The 13,791-nt window shown below is 50.0% G+C and overlaps 4 protein-coding genes across 4 annotated transcripts; 2 read left to right on the forward strand and 2 right to left on the reverse strand.

Annotated features, from left to right (window-relative positions):
* Nucleotides 1–78: 78 nt before the first annotated feature.
* On the forward strand, nucleotides 79–2,063 carry EI90DRAFT_2971197 (P-loop containing nucleoside triphosphate hydrolase protein). The gene is made up of 8 exons (XM_039055716.1): nucleotides 79–195; nucleotides 256–689; nucleotides 738–932; nucleotides 981–1,019; nucleotides 1,077–1,186; nucleotides 1,230–1,295; nucleotides 1,355–1,603; nucleotides 1,662–2,063. Exons 1-8 carry the CDS (start codon nucleotides 161–163, stop codon nucleotides 1,911–1,913), a joined length of 1,380 nt encoding a protein of 459 aa, XP_038917223.1. The 5' UTR covers nucleotides 79–160; the 3' UTR covers nucleotides 1,914–2,063.
* A 1,364-nt stretch (nucleotides 2,064–3,427) lies between these two features.
* On the reverse strand, nucleotides 3,428–5,247 carry EI90DRAFT_621701 (uncharacterized protein). Its single transcript, XM_039067867.1, has one exon. It carries the CDS (start codon nucleotides 5,055–5,057, stop codon nucleotides 3,507–3,509), a length of 1,551 nt encoding a protein of 516 aa, XP_038917224.1. The 5' UTR covers nucleotides 5,058–5,247; the 3' UTR covers nucleotides 3,428–3,506.
* Nucleotides 5,248–5,611: 364 nt separating this feature from the next.
* On the reverse strand, nucleotides 5,612–9,046 carry EI90DRAFT_2994681 (BRCA2, oligonucleotide/oligosaccharide-binding, domain 1-domain-containing protein). Its single transcript, XM_039056171.1, has 9 exons — nucleotides 7,782–9,046; nucleotides 7,644–7,716; nucleotides 7,293–7,580; nucleotides 6,950–7,226; nucleotides 6,588–6,881; nucleotides 6,416–6,536; nucleotides 6,171–6,352; nucleotides 5,954–6,109; nucleotides 5,612–5,904 (listed from the first exon to the last, which is right to left on the reverse strand). Exons 1-9 carry the CDS (start codon nucleotides 8,563–8,565, stop codon nucleotides 5,788–5,790), a joined length of 2,292 nt encoding a protein of 763 aa, XP_038917225.1. The 5' UTR covers nucleotides 8,566–9,046; the 3' UTR covers nucleotides 5,612–5,787.
* Nucleotides 9,047–9,132: 86 nt separating this feature from the next.
* On the forward strand, nucleotides 9,133–13,551 carry EI90DRAFT_3145268 (timeless protein-domain-containing protein; the record flags this gene model as incomplete). Its single annotated transcript, XM_039065254.1, has 20 exons — nucleotides 9,133–9,454; nucleotides 9,514–9,709; nucleotides 9,766–9,895; nucleotides 9,953–10,123; nucleotides 10,173–10,289; nucleotides 10,345–10,449; nucleotides 10,500–10,590; nucleotides 10,645–10,901; nucleotides 10,955–11,005; nucleotides 11,056–11,204; nucleotides 11,261–11,379; nucleotides 11,430–11,530; nucleotides 11,589–11,735; nucleotides 11,790–11,939; nucleotides 11,989–12,078; nucleotides 12,129–12,251; nucleotides 12,302–12,431; nucleotides 12,492–12,756; nucleotides 12,798–13,369; nucleotides 13,466–13,551. The coding sequence occupies 20 exons, from the start codon at nucleotides 9,133–9,135 to the stop codon at nucleotides 13,549–13,551; spliced, it is 3,372 nt and encodes a 1,123-aa protein (XP_038917226.1).
* Nucleotides 13,552–13,791: the final 240 nt, after the last annotated feature.

Below are 13,791 nucleotides of genomic sequence, written 5' to 3' on the forward strand. Positions count from 1 at the left end.
CAACAGAACAGAGAGGCCAACTTCGGTAAGGATCTTTTGGTATTAGTCGCTCCGCTCTTTAGACCACATTTATTGCAGGCGCGCACTGCTTCCGCAGTTTCTTCTCATTTGCCATCACCACTATCTCAGGACTCAGTTGAAGGATCTATTTCCGAGTTACATGATGCCAGAAGAGAGGTTGGACGTATCGCAATCGTAAGCATCATATCGTGATTACATTGTTGGGACTCTGAAGATGGGTCAATATCTATCTAGCCCAAGACTCCGCGACAGACCCGCACGACGTCCAAGCCCCTTAGAAGCACCGTCTATTCGAGCATCCATAGCTAGATCATATACTCCATCCCCGCCATTAACGGCTTCCTCCCAAAGGTCATCGACATCAAGACCACATCTTTTCTTTGCTCTGGCCTCAGATTCTCCAAATCAAGTTGAAAAACTCTTGAGTTCAGGGAAAGCCAACGCCAACGATACGGCGGGTCCGCAGGATCTTCCGGCGCTGGTGTTCAGTCTGACGAACGATCAGCTTTTGAACAAGACCGAGATTGTCAAAACACTGTTAGCTCATGGAGCAGATCCATCAGCTGTGGAGCATTTGGTTCCTCATGATAGCAGTGACGAGGAAAGCAAAGATTTAGAAGAGTCGCCCCTTGCAGGACAAATTCGGATCGCGCTAAACCCGGCCATCGGTATGTTTCTTGAGATGTTTCAGATTATGGCTTATGTATTTGCTTTAAGCTACTATATCGGACGCCCGAATGCCGTGACTCAGGGACAAAGGGAGGCATTGCAAGCTGGACAATACGAACCTCTGCTTCAAGCACGCTTCTACCTGATTGGTCAAGATCTTGTTCTGCAAGAGATGACACGCGCCGTGGCAAGCCACTCCAAGAGAAAGAAGGAATCTGCGTCGCTGTCACTTGTCTTAGTGGGTATGTCTGGACTGTTGCAACTAGCGGCGGGTACTAACTTAAGATTAGGACCAAGTGGACATGGAAAAAGTTATTTTGCTTCCAAAAGTAGGTTTGCTAGTGTGGTCTCGAACTGGCGTTGGGATTGATGCTGTGGATGTTCAGTTGGGTCATTGCTCAAGTCCCCCCAATACATCGTCAACATGACCAACTTGCGAACGCAAGAGGACCTGCTGCAAGCCAAATCGCTAGCATCCGAATCAGACGTGAGCTTTGTGTTGGACTTAAATTCAAGTTAGCTGATGAAGGCTGCACTAGGATTCAGATAATCTGCAACATTTCTTGGCACGGCATGAAGGTTCGCGATGTGTAGTGATCCTTGAGGTACGTCAATGCATGCGAATTCACGCAAGGAGTCCGTCCGTTTACTCTTGTCTATGTAGGAGATCGAAAAGACTGCTGATAAGCAGGTGTTGCATGCTTTGCTAATGCCGTGGGAGTTGGGCAAGCTTCCTGCTTCACCCCAGTTAGTATTCAATACCTCTCCAGTTATCTGGGTCTGTACGTCAAATGCTGGGGAAGAACTTGTATTCGAATGTCACCACGCGAAGGATATGACTACCAAGTCAGCGCGGGAAGAGTATCTTAAACTGATGGCACGGATGAGGAGCCGTCTCGCTGATGAAATTGGGGTAAGTATCCGCTGCTTCGTCCAAAATGATTACGTTTATCAAGATCTTGGCGATCCAGGCCTCTATCGTCTCCCGCGTGAATGCTGTTCTACCATTTTTACCGTTCACAGTTGACGAGCAGCGTGCTCTCGCATCAGAAACGCTTTCGGAGCTGATAGCCAGGGAGGAGGTTCGGCCAGAATGGTTAAATACAGGGGCGTCAGACGAGCTGGTAGAGAGCGCCATCGCGGAATACATGGAACGTGAGGGCGCCCGCTCAATTCATCGAGCTGTGCAGATGAGATTTGAGGAAGGGATGTGCAACGACTAATGTATTGCTCGGACATATTAGCTAGAAGGGGGAGAGTGCAGCTACAGTGACGAGTACTACAGTACTTAAGCGATTTGTTGTGCTCCATTAGTGGCCTACGATGGTGATGACTGGGAATTTGAGCCTGCCCCATGACAAAAGAAATAGAATAACACGAAAACTCGTGAGTCAAAAGTCAGACAAAATGTAAGGTGGTGGTGGCGAATGTGGAGAAGGATCGAAATGCCCATCACACGATGGGGGAAGTGCGAAGGGGAAAATCAAGATACGTTGAAGAGGTAGTAGAGGTAGTTTGAGGCCGAGGTAGATGATTATTACGCAGCTGTCCAGGAACCCGCTTGGACGGGATTTGGCTCAGCTCGTTCGCGGTACTTGGTCTCTGGCGAAGGCGAACTGTAGCACCACTTCGTGGGGGTGGCGGGCAAGAGCTCTTACTACTATGGGTGGGTGAACGAGGTTGACCGCCTGTGGCCGCTGTTGGAGATCGCGGGTTATCAGTGACGCTGTTCAAAGTGACTGATGATGCAGTGCGAATGCGAGGAGTTGAAGAATCCAAGGAGATAGGAGGTGCAACGAGGGTTTTTGATTGCTATTTGCAGAGGAATATTGATCGGTAGCTTTGGAAGCAAGCCATAGCCTGATTTGCTCTTTGCTGGCTATTGGTCTCACGATGGGGTCTGAGTCACCGGTCTCATTATTGGAAATGTTATCATGAGAAGAAACGACAGGTGGTCCGCGTTGTTGATTAACTAGAACGGGCCCAGGGCGGTCAAATGAAATTACATGGAGTGAAGAGCTGGCAGGCCCCCCAGAACTGGCTGGATTGGGAAGAGAAGTTGGAGGGCCAATGGGGGAGCTTATAATCAGCCGTTTGGTACCATCTGCTGTGGCTGGTCTTTTCACTGTCGGAAAACGTGGAGTGGAGGGCCGACCGCGAGAAGTTAATGGTCTCGGGGCCTTCTCAAACAAATTGGAAATCGAGAGGCTCTTCGACAAGGAACGTAATCCACCGCTAGTGGACGGACGTTTAGGTGCAGTGGAAGGGCGAGATTGCGGATTGTGGACAGAGGAGAGTAATGGAATGGATGACTTTTGAGTCGAAGCGGATGGTACTTCGGATATGGCAAGTGAGGGAACATGCGGACTTTGGTGAAGGCGAGAAGACAAGGCACCAAGTCTGGCCGGGTCCCCAGCCGTTGGGAGTGCTTCGATCTTGGTAGCAACAATTTTTGGGAGGATAGATTTCTTCATGCCAAATAGAAAACTACTCTTTTTGCAGCGATCAGGGCTGAGAAACCCGGCGGAGCAAACGAAGCTCAGTGGCGTCAGGAGCTGTAAGAGACAAGAAATAAGCCCTGCGGATGTCTGAGGTATCCAAACCCATACACACCTTCTCCCCCGGGATTCGATCGCCGGCGGAGTTCCTCTTATCATCAACCAAGTACGTAAATTGCCACATCGCTGCTCCCTTCAGTTCCGATGCCTTTACCGTGTACATTCCGTTCGTTTTCAGAACCAACGCGGCTTCCCGCGACAGATAATCATACTTGCTATCCCCGTTTACCGTTAGTTTACGCAACGTCGGAGAGCTATCTAGCGCCTGTGATGATGTGATATAAGTAGCCCGAGTTTCTGAATAGTAAGACTTACCGAATGATGAAAGCAAAATGAGTCCGTTCCGCTCATTTTGTATTCGACCAGGACACTGCGAGAGGATTCCGCTAGACGAGCATGTGTTCCACGCGAACTCGATCCAACCAAACCAATCGAATCCGACCGATCCGATTTTGCTTTTTGGTCCTGTACAATTGCCCGACCGAGAAAATTCTCTGGTTTTTCCTGCACATCACCCCCGTTTGATCCTGGTAAACGATCGCCCTTTTGGAATCGATGGAAGATAAATGCGGGGGAAACTTCGCGGAATCGCTCTTGATCGATATGAATGAAGATAATGAAGTCCCTCGCTGCGACATGGGACGGTTCGTCCGGGGAACTGAGAGAAGTGACCGAAGAAGACGTCGATGTCGATAACTTGTTGCTTGCACCAACGAGATTTCCAGAGTGCGGATGGTATATGCGTTGAGCCTGGGGTGCGTTGAAAGCCGGGAGACATGTCTTGTCATTTAGAGGCATAGCGCTGAGCGGGATTTTTCGTCTCTCTCCAGCCGAGGTTTTGGGTCGAAGTTTCAACGCAGGAGCTGTGGTTGTTGTTCTGGGTTTCAAGACCTGATTCCTCGGCGCACGATTCGAGGGAGACAACGACGAGGCTAATGTGGGACCAAGAGATGAAGAAGGCGCGAGTACTGGTGGATTATGAGTAGATGACGAGGCGGCAGCCAAGCGAAAAGGATGTTCCAGAATTGGCTCTACCCCGCTTTCTCTCCCACGTGTTCCTTCTGCCTTCGAATAGTCGTCCACTGAAGGCGGAGGTTTACGTTTGATGGAGAATACAGGGCCTTGAATAGAGACGGACGTTGAAGCTGAAGGACGAATGTCCTTGGAGGTTGTATGTCTCGGTACCGAGCTAGAAGCGGGGCTCACGCCAGGTGCAGCCACAACAGGAGCACCACCATCCTTTAGAGTTACAGCATGGTCTTTGTCCTCGACTTCAGATGAATTACGAGGCTTTATATTGGGTTCTGGTGATGTGGGGTTGGAAATGTTGGCTAAGAGGCCAGGAGGAGAAAACGGATAAATTGATGATACATGAGAAGCTTCCGATGCCCTCTTCGATGCATGAGAGGCGCGGCGTGAGTTCTGCTCACCGGGTTCAGAATTCTCATGACTCAAGGGGCGCTCCGGAGCAGCTACAGGTGGTTCTGAGGAAGCGAGGATCTCGTGGGGTCCCAAGGAGTGTTCAGAGTTGCTCCTGGTAGGTGTCGAAAGACGAATGGACCCAAAAGTGTTTCGTGAATTACGGCCAGCCTGAAGTACGAGATCAGCGCCATTGGCTTTGCCAACTTCCGACTGATCAGAGTCGAACAGAATCGAGCCTCCATTCCATGGAGAATTCCCCAGCTGAGAGACACTCAGGGCTGGGGAGGGTGAGGTTATAGGCTTAGCAACAGGGTATCTTGGATTGACTCGTGGTGTTCTTGGTGGAGTCGAGGGTTGCTCAGTGCCCTCGTCGCGTCCATAAGCCATTTTTCCAGTTCAGTCAAGCAATTCCTCAGAGAACGAAGAAAAATTAAAGATGAAGATAACGAATGAACGTGGGTTTCCGGTGATCGAGTATCTGTAATTGCGATCAAACTGGGACGAAGTCAAGTTAGAAGCGAGCCCAATTCTCCAACCGTGGCCGGTGGCGCATAGAGAAGTTATTGGTTTAGAGATGCTCACCGACGGTAGGAGAGGGACGGACGAGGACCTGGCGGTGACTTGAAGGCGCAGTCCCAGCCTCAACTCGACCCTTCTGCTTATGAACGCAACTGGTGGAAATGCGCCAATGATCCAATCACCGGCCGGAGCGGAGCCGTTGGCACGGAGTTAAAGGACGTAACCGATGCAAATAAGGTTAACGACTCGGCGCTTGATATGGAAGTGAACTTGGCAACCGAATACTCGGTTACAATTGTCAGCTCTGAGCAGGGAAAGATGCCTGTAAAGCCCTAAGGGACGACTTCGTCACTGGTGAAGGATACTCGGAAACAGTGCCCATGCGTTCGCAAGACAAATTAGCTTGATGGAATAACCCTAGCCTGCAATTGGTCCATTACAATGGATATGATTTAACTCTAGAACAAGCAACCGTTTCATTTTTCCATTCGGAGCTACTGCACGCACGAGATAAGGTACAAAGAACATCCATCAGTTGCTACATACAGAAACCCTGAACACGAGTTCAGATGAATAGGAAGCTGGTAATATACATGTATTAGTCCGTGTTGCCACGCAATCGAGTCCAACGTGTCCCCAGTCGTGAGTTCAAGAAGACTTCTCCTTCGTTCAGTGACCCCCACGCTCCTAGCTGGCCAGGGTACAAATTGTTCACCTTCGAATTAGTCAGCCAAAATGGGACATGTGGTGGCAGCTGCGCTTACCAAATATCGCCCGCCTTCCTCAAGGAAACCCTCCCCAAGGCCTAAAACATCCCAGACAGTTATCTGGGCGGTACGTGACGCCTTTCGCCGTCCATTGCGAGCGTCTTTCGCTTTGATAATACGGAAATTGCGGACATTACGGCATGGAAGAGAACACTACAAATTAGAATTCGGATGTCAGAGATTCGATGCGTGGAAGGGATCAATAAGGCCATGCCTCGAGTTCTTTCTCAATTAGTTGGGGAAGGTTTTCTTTTTGCTCTTGTATGTTTCTGGCGATGTGAAGGGAGAGCCAGCCATACTCCTGTGCGGAGAGGTGCATGTTACGATAGAGCGCATTCATATCCGTTGCTTCTTCAAGCTCATCAAAAATGTCATCCAGCATACTCGGTTCCTCTTCTGATAATTTTCGGCATTATGCGATCATCGGGAAGCGAATCTCTCATGCACAAAGGGACGTACCATCTGGCTTGGGTTCCCATCCATAAGCAGCATGGGACGCCTGCTCAGCAACTTTCTCTAATGCAAACCATCGCCGCTCAAGATCAGACCGAATTTTCGAACTTTGATCTGCCCGCGCATCCTGAATCACAATGTCAGGTCAAACGCACGAGCCATTTTCCCATGTGCTCACCTCCCATTTAGCTTGAGCTTCCGCTTCCTCGGCCGAATCATGGGCCGGGAGCATAACACCGTCGCTGTCCATCTCATAGAAACCTACCGGATAGATTCGCTCTATGATAATATCAATAAGAGGCACAAGCCCCCCATCTGGATTTAAACTTCGGAATGTGGCAATTTGCAGGGCACGAGGTTGCAGCCCTAGCTTAGAATCCCATCGTGCAAGCCTGGTCGCATTGCCTGATATCCGCATGCGAGAGCTGCTGTACGATTTGAGCACTTCATGAGGCTCGCCTTGCGATTGCAGCTGCATCAACATGTTTGCCAAGGACTCAGCCTGAGATATATTGAGCCCAAGTCAGAATGAAGACTTACCCGCGCACCACATATGAAAATTTTGGTGCCAAGCCTGATCTTTCTTCGTCGCGCGGCTCTGGCCAGGACCTCATCAACTTCAGCTCTAATCTTGTACCATCCATCTGTTAGCTCCAGTTCCGGGTGCGCCTGGACGAGGTTCTTGTTCTCATCCCAACGCTCTGGAGTCCATGATATCCCAGAAACGCACAAAACCATTGGCCGGGAGGGTGGGGCATCTCGCTCCTGTATCATCCTGACCAGGGGGCGGGTCGTTCCGTTCAGGTCGCGCTTATAGCTGGGTTTACCAGAGGACCAGCAATGGATTAGGGAAGAAGGAATGGAACAAGGACGAAAAACCTACTGATGGAGGAGGTCCTTGCAAACTGACTCAAAATTCCACATCGAATCAAATAATCTAGGCTGGCAACAAATCATTGATGCTTTTTTCCAAAGGATCAGTGACCAATGACATTCTACCCATGGTTGAGTGGCATGGGAACATCCTCGTCCGACAAGATGAGATAAAGCCTCCTGAGGACCTAGCAGCTTCGGTTGAAGATGGTGTTCGGAGGAGTCTCCAAGGTCTTGATTGTCGTGGAAACAGTAATAAGCAGCATTATCCGGGCTGATCTGGGGGATTTCCTTGGGGCTAGATAAATGCTTGCATCGTCAGCATGGCGCGGGGATACTAGTCGAAACAACTAATCCTTACATTCCCTGCGTCAATAATTCACGTAAGGTGTATCGCCCCGGCGCAGGTATTATGTCTCGTAAAGTTCTGCGTTCTGCTCGCAAATTCGGTCGAAGGAATGTAAGTGCATTCCCTTCCCACACCTTGGCGAGCACTCACCCCGGTTCAGGGAACTGGATTGCAATGGTGTGGCCTGTTGGTTTCCCTTGGCAACTGGCTGCAGCTGGAAATTTGGAAGTACTTCCACGTGAGGGCTGGATGATCTCCGTGACGACGGTGGTTTCAGGGTCAATTGTGCTCTCCCTGGTTCACCGGGTCCAAAACCGGGCTTGAATGGCGTGACAAACGTCGCTGTAGAAGGGCGCGCTCTGTATCCACCAAGATGTGGCGAGGGCTTAGCGTTTGGGGTCAAGTGGGAGGCGGGCAGACGTGTAAGTGGCGTATAATGTCGTGAGGGTTCATATGCTGACAGTTCTTTGCTTCGCTGCGGTGTGCTGAGGGTGGGGGGTGGAAGGGCTGTGCTCGAAGCAGAGGGCGTAGAAGAAATTGCAGGCTCAGATTGGAGCCCTTGCCACTCTTTTGGACACGCCTGGCTCATAGCAATTACAGAGTCCGGAATACGCGATGTCTTGAACGGCGTCTTGAATTCAGGCAGTGATTTTCGAAGGTGGGAGAAACTTTGACTGGAAGACGGAAGGCTGGAACTATCTACGTTTGTGCCCTCGACTTCGGCACTGATATCTTCCAAGATCTTCCGAGCCTTAGCAGCAGTTTCCGCATCATACTCGAGTGGACGTAGACGTCCTGTTCGGAAAGCTGGGATGGCCGGTCCGTCTGGGTCGGGTTCGGGCAGTGATTTAGTCGGACGATTACCAGACGGGGTAGATGGTGCTTCGAGGGCCTCAAAGAAAGCTAGATCAGGCTCTGTAACGTCGCCCCACATATCGGCATCTAGTTCCGTAGATTCGATACTGGGGTCGACGGACGAAGTTTGAGACACGAATGGATTGGGTTCCACTTCGCCTCTAGGAGCTATCCTGCTGATCTGAGAGGAAACTGGAGGATCCTGCGTCTCAGGAAGTCGGCTGGTCGCCTGAGAAAGGTTTGTTGTATTGAAGAGACCTCCCTCATCACGATTAACTGACAAAGGCGACTTGACGCGCTTTTCTACTGGAGATGTTTGGGCGAAAACTTCTTCAATAGCTCTTTTACGTCGCCGACGAGCTTCGGGCTTGGTTGGCGCCAGGGGTGAGGCAAAACGGGAAGACTGGGAGCTAAGCTCAGGACCGGAAACGCGCGGTTTTTTACGCGTTGGGGAGGAAGCCCCTGTGATTGATCCCACATCAGCAGCACTCGGGTGAAATTAGACCATTCTTCGCACCAGAAGTGGACATGAGATCCTTGAAGGGAGACAGACACGGTTACGGAACTCTCCGTGAGGCTGTGCAAGCCGGTCGCGTCGTCGCGTTCTGAACTCGGCTGGGCTAATTGTACGCTCGTAAAACCCACTATGAGCCGGACTGAGCAGCGTTTAAGTGCGGAGGATGACTCCCCCTCCCGAAGAGAGATCCTCAAGCCTTTTATTCAGTCCTCCGTGTCTGCCCTTGGTGGATTCCAGCAAACGCCAGTCGGTCGCGTTTACGAGATGGGCGATTCGTGTTTGGGGTGCTTGAAAGACCTGAAGAAGTTTTGGCGTAAAGACGATACGGACGACGAAAGGACTGTTGCGCGCATCTTCTGGGAAACGAGAGTTCTTCCGGATGACCTCGTCAATATCGTACTGACAACGGCAGGCAAAGGAATGGTAGAGGATAAACGTGCTATTGCATGCGGTTGGTGCCTCCTAGAGGGCCTGAATTACTGTGCATCAGCTGAATATTCTGTATGCTAGCTGACTTAATCACAGCGATGACATGGCCGATTGACATTGGTGAAGAGCTCCAGGAGCTTGACGATGAGCTGGATGCCGGGACTGATTATACAACCTTGCTGAGAGCTCAGCTCTCCTACAAAGCTTCGCTACTGAAACCCAATGTGTTGAAGTCGCTAATGGACATCATGGCAGGGCCCATGAACAAGCCGAAACGGTAGGAAAGATCTGAAGTTTCTGATGATAAGAGGTTAAACTTTGTCACCGATACAGCGACCGCACCGGACGGGATGGACAGGTCATCAACGTTATTCTTCACTTGTTTCGCAACCTTGCCTTCATTAAAGACTTGCCAGCGAATGCCCATGCGTCTTCTGACCAAGCGGAGTATTCTTCACTTCAGGTGTGGGGTACTCAGTCTGCCCGCTTGATGAGACCATTTACTTATGCCGCATTGTAGAACAATTTCATATCTGTGCTTCAGGAAATCAAAGCCCTTGAGCTCTTCTTGTTCCTTGCCGCAAACGCGAGGGATCCTGTTTTTAACCCCTATAATGCTCTGGTTTTGGAGATCTTCTATCTTCTCTTCAGAGGGGTCGCTCCCGATGACATCATAAAAGATCCAATGAAAGTAAGGGTGTTCCAAACGATGGAAGGCGTGTCTAAACATTCAGGTGCAGGTACCTAATCAAAAACTGAGCAACCTTCTGCAGCTGGAACAGAGAAACCGCTCAGACGAGTTGCGGGGCATTTCGTCCCGACATAGTCGCTTCGGTACTACTGTCGCGATTAACAGCGTGTGTCAAGTCGTGCCCAGGCATGGCATCATCATACTCACCGTATCCTGTGCAGGGGAAAGACACATTTGTTATGCACAAACAAAAAAGTTTATTCTCCGACACCACATCAGTGATGGACATGAGTAAGAAAAAAATTAAGCACAAGACGAAGAAACTAGTAGGCATGCCCTCTCGTCACACTTGTCTGTTTAATTCAAATCGCCTTAGGATGAATTGGCCAGCTTTGACGAGCTCAGTTCGAAGGCTCTGTCTATCCTCAGATCCACCGCAATTTCATTTCTCGAGAGCTGTTTCGAAGGTCTGTTCAATTCGTTTGTCGTGCGATAGGATCTCAACCTCCAACTACTGGCAGCTTTCTTCTCGTCCTTATTGAGAGACATCAAAGCTGAACGCCCCAAAATCACAGAACATGATAATATCCGCCTTCTTCGAGTAGTCAATTGGTTCATTGAGTACTTTGTCGGCCTCAAGAAAAGAGAGCTTGCAAACGCTTCAGCGCCTCTAAACTACGAGGAGTGCCAGTGGAGATTCGAAATGGTGGGCGAAATTGCTGAGCGTGGTTGGATAGGCTACATCCTAAAGCGAATTCGCCTATCTATGGACGATCGGGTTCGGTTCTGCGTTGCCAAATTGACGGAAGAATAGCTAAACATGCTTTCTAGCCAAAACAGTGGACAGAGCTCCGAGCAGGAATGGATTGTTTATCGATAATCGTGAGTTATTGTGCTTGAAAGGAAGGTGCCTGATCTCAAACACAGATTAGCTTTCCTTATTGGACATCATGGGGCATTCATCATCTCCTGGTTTCATAATAGAATCCTCCTCGCTTCTACAGCACCAAATGTATTATAGTGGCGAGATTTTGGACATATCTTTGGAATGTCTTCGCCAGTACAAGGAACAAAGTGTAGCGTAAGTGACATCCTTGACATTCATTAGATATCGATCGACGCCACTGCTCGTTTCAGGTACCTTGACTCAGCCGTAAACTTTTCTTACGTCTTGCTGCGTATGCTCGAGAAATGGGCCAAGAACCAAGGTCAGATGATTGTGCGTAAAGCAGTTAAAGTACGGAGAAAAAAGTCGAGTGCGCTACTCCAAGTGCAGATATCTCAGCCACTGATCGTATTCATGCAGCCAATGAGGAAAATGAGCCAGTTGACACAGTCTCTGATGAAGAGGTGACGTCAAAACCTGCATTTAACGAACATTTGCTCACCTTCGAGCAATATGAGAATGTAAGTATGAGGATTCATCTCGTTCAAGATAGCGCGGGCATTCATGTGAATGCTGCAGCGCTTCGCCCAAGAGGATATCACGAGGGCATGCCTTGCATATCTTGATCGCTGGAAAGAATTCGACGACTCCGATAAAGTGAAGCGTGTGGTCAGCCTTTTGCATCGCCAAGCAGTCAAGACTAAGGCCGAAGGATTGTTCTTTAAAGTAGGTTTTGACCTCCCTGGTGTGAATGGCACAATCAGCTTCTTTTATTTTTAGGTCAGCACCCTAGAGCTCTTCAACCGGATTCTCGCTCATCAAAAAGACCTTCCCCGGGACACTCCCTATAAAGATCTTATCCAGTTGGTCAACTTCATCCTAAGGAAATTCTTCAAGAAAATGGAGGAGCAACCGCTACTACTGATAGAGGTGTGCACAACCGGCTTCATGGACAAACTGAATTCAAACACCCGTCTAGGCTTTCTTCCCGAAGAACCGAGGGGCATGGAAGCACTTTTCCACCTGGCAACCCGCGGTCGGACAGTCTGCTGGGGCTGAAAAGGCCAAGGTTTGTCTGGGGCCTGTAGTGCGTCAGAAGACTGCTTACTCCATCCGCAGGGAAAGAGACGTCCAGCAGATGTCGACATAAAAAAGGGCTGGACAGACTCCGAGAAACTGGGAATTGTCGTCATGTGCCTCGTTGAGGACGGTCGGATGGATTTAATCGATTGGGTTCGATCGGTGCGTTGATCAATTTTGGGTGATTCACGAATGTTCTCATCTGGCATCAGTCTTTGATGACAGTTCTCGGTATTCGGTTGGCAATTGTGAATGAAACAGATGGGCTGGCAAGGCGCGATGAAGATGACGTTTCCAGTGAAGCACGGAGGGCCGCTGCGTTGGAAAAGTTTGAAGATTTTCGTGCGTACCTATCTCGAAAGGCTAATCACTCTGACCCCCAAATTTAACCCTCATTCTTAGCCGTGGCGTACATCAAGGAGGAACAGGCAGCTGCGGCGACAAATGACCCTCAACTCAAGCTGCTTCTCCGGCTAATCGACTGCCAGTTGGAAAGTCCTGAAGCGGAAGAGTTCCAGTGGTATTTCCCCGCAGCCATAACTCCTGACGAGCTCCAGCACCACCTAGACATTATTTCCAAGTATCTCGAAACCCCACTCGACCTTGGAGGAAGGAAGGCATCAGAGATGCTCCGGAAAAAACGACCTACACGCACCAGACGATTGCCGTCTACCAGACAGCAACCGATGATGAGTCTGACGCATCGAGTTCGGACAACGAACTTGCACACAAGATGCGCCGGATTAGGCGCAAAAAGCAACAAATGGATTACAAGTCTGCGGAGATGATTTATGATAGTGACGCTGAGTTAGGGGATGATGAAGCCTTCTATCAGAGAGAAGCAGAACTTCGCCAGATGACCCAAATGACTATGGAGGAACAAGACAAGAGTAAACTGCCCCCACCCACCATGGAAAGCAGCCAGCTAAAGCGCAAACGAAATCCTCCCGGAGAGAGTTCACTGGTTCGTACGGGCGCTGAGCTATCTGGAGTCTTTCCGAGAAAGAAAAGACGGGGCGGTAAACGGAAAGACAAGAGTGTGGATAGGGATGAGGATGGGGGTGAAGGAAGCGATGGAGACATCCGTGAGCCAACACCTCAGCAGCTCCGTCCCCGACCAAGACCTCGGCCTCGGATTAGGGCACCACAATCTTCCGATCATCCGCCATCTCCTACCACCCCTGGTGATGCGCCCTCGCCCCAATCGATGGAAGAATTGTCGCTGCCTGGTGATAGTTTCCGCTCTTCTACCGCAGGTTTGTCCACAGACTTGGATGAAGGTACGTCTTCTGTGTCGGGAGTTAGCCCATCCGACAGCGAGAATGAGCTGGTCGACAAGACGCCTCAACACGGCGAAAGGCCTAACGACCTGACAGAGGATGATGATGAGGGGGGGCAAATTCGTCTGAGCACGCAGTCAGGACCCAGACGGCGACAAATGATTTTTTCAGACTCTGAATAGACACCTCACGCTTGGCATTCTCGGTCTATTATCACCAATGAACACATTCCCTCCTTCCCGATATCAGGTGCGAATCCTTAATCCAACTGGCGCTGGTAAATGTGACACAGCATGATTGTGCCACAACCCAGCATCACCAAATTTGCGTCTCCCCTAAAATCTTGTTTCGCTACGGTATCTACGGTTCACATAACAGTGCAGAGCCTTTTGGATTGATGCGATGCCACCGAGAACTCAGAT

The sequence above is a fragment of the Cantharellus anzutake genome, assembly GCF_015039405.1.
Source record: "Cantharellus anzutake strain C23 chromosome Unknown EI90scaffold_18, whole genome shotgun sequence".
Classification (NCBI taxonomy): domain Eukaryota; kingdom Fungi; phylum Basidiomycota; class Agaricomycetes; order Cantharellales; family Hydnaceae; genus Cantharellus; species Cantharellus anzutake.

Bases quoted from the DNA above. Each gene is read 5' to 3' on its own strand.
- EI90DRAFT_2994681 (XM_039056171.1), bottom strand. From the start codon at position 8,565: ATGTGGGGCGACGTTACAGAGCCTGATCTAGCTTTCTTTGAGGCCCTC. The intron at 7,581-7,643 runs GTAAGGATTAGT...GCATTTATCTAG, and splicing joins GAATTATTGACGCAGGGAAT to CCCCAAGGAAATCCCCCAGA. The intron at 6,537-6,587 runs GTGAGCACATGG...ATTGTGATTCAG, and splicing joins AAGCTCAAGCTAAATGGGAG to GATGCGCGGGCAGATCAAAG.
- EI90DRAFT_2971197 (XM_039055716.1), top strand. From the start codon at position 161: ATGATGCCAGAAGAGAGGTTGGACGTATCGCAATC. The intron at 1,187-1,229 runs GTGTTGGACTTA...AGGCTGCACTAG, and splicing joins CCGAATCAGACGTGAGCTTT to GATTCAGATAATCTGCAACA. The intron at 1,296-1,354 runs GTACGTCAATGC...TTGTCTATGTAG, and splicing joins GATGTGTAGTGATCCTTGAG to GAGATCGAAAAGACTGCTGA.
- EI90DRAFT_621701 (XM_039067867.1), bottom strand. From the start codon at position 5,057: ATGGCTTATGGACGCGACGAGGGCACTGAGCAACCCTCGACTCCACCA.